The sequence below is a fragment of the Anopheles marshallii genome, chromosome X (genome assembly GCF_943734725.1).
Source record: "Anopheles marshallii chromosome X, idAnoMarsDA_429_01, whole genome shotgun sequence".
Classification (NCBI taxonomy): Eukaryota; Metazoa; Arthropoda; class Insecta; order Diptera; family Culicidae; genus Anopheles; species Anopheles marshallii.
In genome coordinates, this window is record NC_071325.1 from 13,660,373 (window position 1) to 13,665,850 (window position 5,478).

Genomic DNA, 5,478 nt, shown 5'->3' on the forward strand with positions numbered 1-5,478 from the left:
CATCATGTACTTATCGATCGTATCTTTACTGTAGGCCCCCAGTTCCAGAGTGTACCAAGCTGATGCTAACCAGTTTTATGTACCATTTGCGACCGAGACAACCGTCTGCGAACCAACGCTAATAAGCAAGCCCGAAGAAAATATGACAGTTCTTGCTTGCATTGGTTCAACAAACAAACAAATCTCAACTGGTCGGCTGACTTCCGATAATGTGAGCAACCGTAGCGGTATCGTACAGACAGTTGTGAAATATCTGTGGACGACCGAAAACCGAACACTAATGCTGTAACTTGCTCTTTGGTACCGGATATTGCCGCCCAGTAGGGAAAAAACTGTGAATCTACACCTTAACTGCCTGCAATGCTGCACTGTGACCGAAATTAAGGCTGGGTATCTTAAAAAAAACGGTTGAAAGCTATCGAATATTCGCAGCGCAGCTTGAAACGCCCGAAACAAACTTAAATACTAATATCGAAACGAAGAAATCTCAACCCACTTACGATCGCCTAGAAAACAAACTTTAATGAATAATTTTCATCACACATCGGTGTGGCGCAACTGGTAAAGCGTCAAGCGACTGGAAAACAAACATTGCTTTGGTAACTTTCTTCAACCCGGATACATCAGCTTCTTTACTACTCGTGAGTCCCATTGTTAACCGTGGACACAATGGAAAATGAATCATTGCCCATTCTGCTTATAACCGCTAATGTGGGAAGCGTGTTCGAAGATGTAAGTAGTATCTGATATATGTTCACGACAGTAAAAACCGTGCTGTTTCATTGCATGAAATATAGAGCTAGCGGAACGTTTGGCAACATAATTATTATACGGAATACGTAAAGCCAGGTTATTCATTATTTGTTTTGTTTTTCTTCTTCCATCTCTCTCAATATTGTGTTGACCCCATCCTTTTTCAGCCCTCAAATCTGCTGCACATTTGGATCAAAGAATTTCTCGAGCAGATTGCTGCACGACAACCAGCATTTATCGCCCTCCATCTGCAGGAGGTGGGTGGTAAAACGTACGAAAAATCCATGGAATATGTGCAGGAGTTCATCAAACAGCTGTGCGAATCGGAAGAGCTGCGTGACTACAATCGTATTCGGGTTTATTTGGATGAAGACTACAATTCGGCGGAACATTTTACGGTATGTAATATAGTAAATAGCACCATCTAACATACCTAAATCAGTGCAACTGGTAAGCCATATGCACCTGTTAGTACATTAGGTTACAATGTAGCGCCATCATACGATACCTTCAGGAAACGCTAAAGGAAATCCAATCAGTGCAAAAATATGACTTCTTGGTCTGTTAGCATTTGTATGGCAAAATCGCTATTCGCTAAGAAAAGGCACTTAGTTTAAAGCAAAGAAGCTTAAAACAAGCGAACCAAACGGGAAGACGACTAATTCCTCGTTCCTCGTTTCGTTTCTGTAACATATTTCTTACGCACACGCTTTCAAATATGCCTGTTGAACCACTGACCTGTATCGTTGCGTTTGTTCCCTGCTATCGCTACATGCGCCCAAACGAAGCCCTATATATGAATGGCAATCGATGTACCGAGAAGATTGTATATTTTTAGATTTCTTGCACGAACAAGGTTCCACGACGGGAAGGTAAAGCCCACGTTCTAGTGACAAACGGGAAGTAAGGAAAAGTTGTGTAAAGGCGGGAGAGTAGAAAAATCTGGTAGGCGCCAAACTTCGTTACACTAATGGCGATATAGACAATCTTCCAGAAATAGCGTTATCGATTTTGGTCAAATTTATCATGGTGTATTGAAGTCATTGGGATGATTTTAAATAGCTCGTAGATTTTTATCAAACATATTATATAAAGAAGGCTCACACAGTTCTCCTACGATCTTGTCCATTCTTAGGAATATTCCAGTGTCGCACTAACTATTCATCTAGGGACACCTCAACTTCAATGACTCGGTCTTTTAACAACATTTTTATATCTTTTTTGACTTTCACGTCCAACTATAATCACTCTAATACTGCATCAAAACTCAACAGTAATAGCGAATATATACTAAGTGTATATATAACGACATGGTTAATATGAATGATCGTTAATTAAATAACAAATAAGTTAATAGCAGTAATTTTTTTAAATTAAGTAATTGCGGCAATTACTCAATGCATTTATCTCAATAAGATTCTTCCAATGATTTCGTATTGTTTTATTTCTTTCTGTTATAGGCCCTCGGTAATTTATATTTCGTCCAGAGCACGGTCAATCACGTGCTGATGTGGAATTTTCTCACGCACGAGTGGGATTCCGTCGAGGGCAAAAGTATACATACGGGAAGTATTGAAACAGTTGCTACCAAAGAAAAGGCTAAATTTCCTCAACAATTCTTTCCCGAGGTTAGTACGATTTCAGATTTAGTTGAGTAAATTATGGGATGGATGTTACTAATCATCTCTTTTCCTTTGCGTTTGTAGTGCAAATGGTCTCGGAAAGGATTTCTACGTACACGTTGGTTCCTAAATGGTACCGTGTTTGATTTAGTTAACATTCACCTCTTTCACGATGCGTCAAACCTGGAAGCGTGTGAAGAATATCCTTCCGTGTATTGCAAGAGCAGACGCCGTGCACTCGTACATACACTGGAGCGGTAAGTGGTCGCACTGATCTCCAAAAGATGCATTTCAATGAGAGGTATCCGTATTGTGCATTTTTTTTTATGTGGGTGTTTCCTGTTTTGATTGTTGCAGATTTCATAAAGATACAGTTAACCGACCAGTGCCATACTTTGTCTTTGGTGATTTTAACTTCCGTTGTGATACGGAAGGTGTTATCAAGGTTGGTATTGGTATTATGACATTTCCCTAATTTACAACTGCGTTCGCTGTTACTAATAAGCTTATATTTGCTGTTAAACGTTCCGTACTATTAGAAACTTACCGAAGATCTCACAATGCATCGGGTTCAGAATACGAAAAACGACAGTACAAAAGTTCAATATCGCGATGCTACTGGCACCAACGTTCTGACCGTGGGGAAGAAGGAGTTTTTCCACTGCGACCAAAGCACGTTCAAAGAAATCTGGGTAATTAGTGCCGGTCCCGGGAGCTATAACAACTGTATTTCAACCTGTTTCTGTTACTCATTTCGTCCTTTACCCAGCTGCGTCAGTTTGATCGGGAGCTTGAATCACTTCGAAGCATACTGTACGAGTTTCCCATCACTTTCCCACCATCGTACCCGTACGAGGAGGATCCGTTCCTGCCGGGTGCGTATATGGCAACACGATGTCCAGCCTGGTGCGATCGAATACTGGTAAGCCCTGCGGCCCGGAAACTTATCTGCGAGGAAATGCCCGACAACAGACGGGAAGATTGCAAACAGGGTGATGAACCGGCTAGCTTCACTAGTGACCATCCTACGGTCAGCTACGGTATTATCGGTGCAAATGTCTGCATGGGAGATCATAAGGTGCGTAGAACGGTACATAGCGGCTTTTGTTATGAATTTGAGATTGATTTGTTTTGTATTTTCGTTCCTTTTTTCCTTTTCTACATCCATACACGCTGGATGGATACAGCCGGTTTATCTCAGCATTAGAATCAAGACGAGTCAAGGTATTGTAGATAACTGCTCCTGTGATACGCATGTGCCTAGAAAACTGCGTGTTGAACACCCTATTTATAATAACAGTGCAAGTATGGATAGTAGTAGTAATAATAACACTATCGTAGTAAGTCTTAGTAGTTATGGTAGTAATAATGGCAATGTAGCCGATTTGCGCACAATGCCACCGAAGGCGGAACTTATCCGTCAGCTGGCTTCCACTGCAGCCCAGTGTAGCGATAGTGATAGAAGCACTAGCGCCACCACCATCATTCCGTTTGCCTCGTCGCTCGATGTTGATAGTTTTGCCTACCATCAGCTTCACTACCCGTCCGCTTGTACCGACTGTGCCGCACGCATCAAACGGTGCTACGAGCAAAACCTTCTCGGGCTTGACCCGGTCGTACCATTGGCTGGACAAGCGAACCAGCAGCATTTCATGCGGGATGAACAGACGGTAGAGCCCATTCAGGCGGCACCACTCGAATTACTTTCGCAGGCATGCTTTCGGTATCAGCATCCACTGGTCAGCATTAACGTGTTCGATACGGACAGCAATCTTAACGTATGCATGTGCGCACTCTATTGTAACAATGCGACTGACGCGAAAAATGTGAATGCTACTGGAACGAAACAGCAGCACGTACCCGAGATGTTGAAAGGTGGTCCGCATGTAGATGATGTCGGTGCCGCTGCATCCGCAACGATCTGCCCAAACTGCCGTAATATGATAAAACATCAACCGATCGAGCACCGCAAAACACTAATCTCGCGACGGATGATGCTTGCCAACGATGTAATCGTAAATCGTATTGACACACACTACCTAAACACGTACTCGTTGTCGCAGGGCAGTAACGGCACCGGGCAACTCCATCCCTTCGAACCGTACACACCGGAGAGTGCCGAGTCTCATTCCCCCCTGCCAGAGTCAAGCGACAGCAGCAAAACATCGCAAACTACAAGCCATACCGATGCAAACCGTGATTCGGACGATTCAAGCCGGGCGTGCGGAAAAACCACTGGCTCGCAATTGTTTCCCACTGTCGATGAATGTCAACCGCTTGTAGCGAACGATACTGAACACGGATCGGACGCTGTTTCGCACGGAATGAAATTGGAAACCGCGTGCAAAACCACCACCCAGCGTGCAGCGAACGTACAAGTCGATCCAGCCAGCGATGCAAATCGAGCCGCCAATGTGCGACTTCCGACCGGTCACGATGGTAGCATTGGTGGCGTATCGCCCCGACAGCTAAAGTCGCGCTTAGAAAAGCTAAAACGGCTAGCGGACGAACGACGCAAACAGTATGGTGAATGGACGCGCAGTTTCTCGCTGTCCGATACAACCAAGCAAATCCACAACAAGTGTTCCATCATGCCGATCGGTAGTGATGGTGGCTGTAGCAATGATGCCGGTTACGGCTCGCCCCTGTCTGTCGCCGATCGGGCACTGAACTGCAATGAATCTGATCCATCCGACAGTACATCATCGGCTGCTCTCCTGCCGGGGATGCGTCCATCAACTACTAATAGCAACCATTGCAATAGTCACTGTCGCAACGAACAGTCGCAATCGACGACACATGCAGCGGCAAACGTAACAAGCTCAATTGCGATGCGTAGAGACTCCGTAATAGTTAACTGTTGTCGCGGGATGTGTACGATACTGTAGAGTAAGGGGAGTATAGAGCGACGATGCTGATGATAGATCTATACATCTGTTCGTAACAGATTGTTGCTCAAATATGAGACGCTCGTCCACAATTTACGAAAAACTAAGTCCTGTCTAGGACTCGTTCACATAGCTCGAAGTGAGAGAAGCAATTTGTGCGTACGGTATAGGATGAAGGACTAATTCCGGCATTTTACGTAGTCTAATGTAGATTT

The 5,478-nt window shown here is 44.1% G+C and overlaps 1 protein-coding gene across 1 annotated transcript; it reads left to right on the forward strand.

The window, feature by feature from the left end:
- Positions 1-669: 669 nt before the first annotated feature.
- Positions 670-5,263, forward strand: LOC128714898 (uncharacterized). Its single transcript, XM_053809816.1, has 8 exons — positions 670-732; positions 921-1,151; positions 2,214-2,381; positions 2,460-2,632; positions 2,733-2,820; positions 2,915-3,067; positions 3,145-3,453; positions 3,563-5,263. Exons 1-8 carry the CDS (start codon positions 670-672, stop codon positions 5,261-5,263), a joined length of 2,886 nt encoding a protein of 961 aa, XP_053665791.1.
- The last annotated feature ends 215 nt before the right edge of the window (positions 5,264-5,478 follow it).

Excerpts from the sequence above, each read along its gene's own strand:
- LOC128714898 (XM_053809816.1), top strand. The coding sequence starts at position 670 with ATGGAAAATGAATCATTGCCCATTCTGCTTATAACCGCTAATGTGGGA. Across the intron at positions 2,633-2,732 it reads CTCGTACATACACTGGAGCG|ATTTCATAAAGATACAGTTA; the intron begins GTAAGTGGTCGC and ends TGATTGTTGCAG. Across the intron at positions 2,821-2,914 it reads ATACGGAAGGTGTTATCAAG|AAACTTACCGAAGATCTCAC; the intron begins GTTGGTATTGGT and ends CCGTACTATTAG.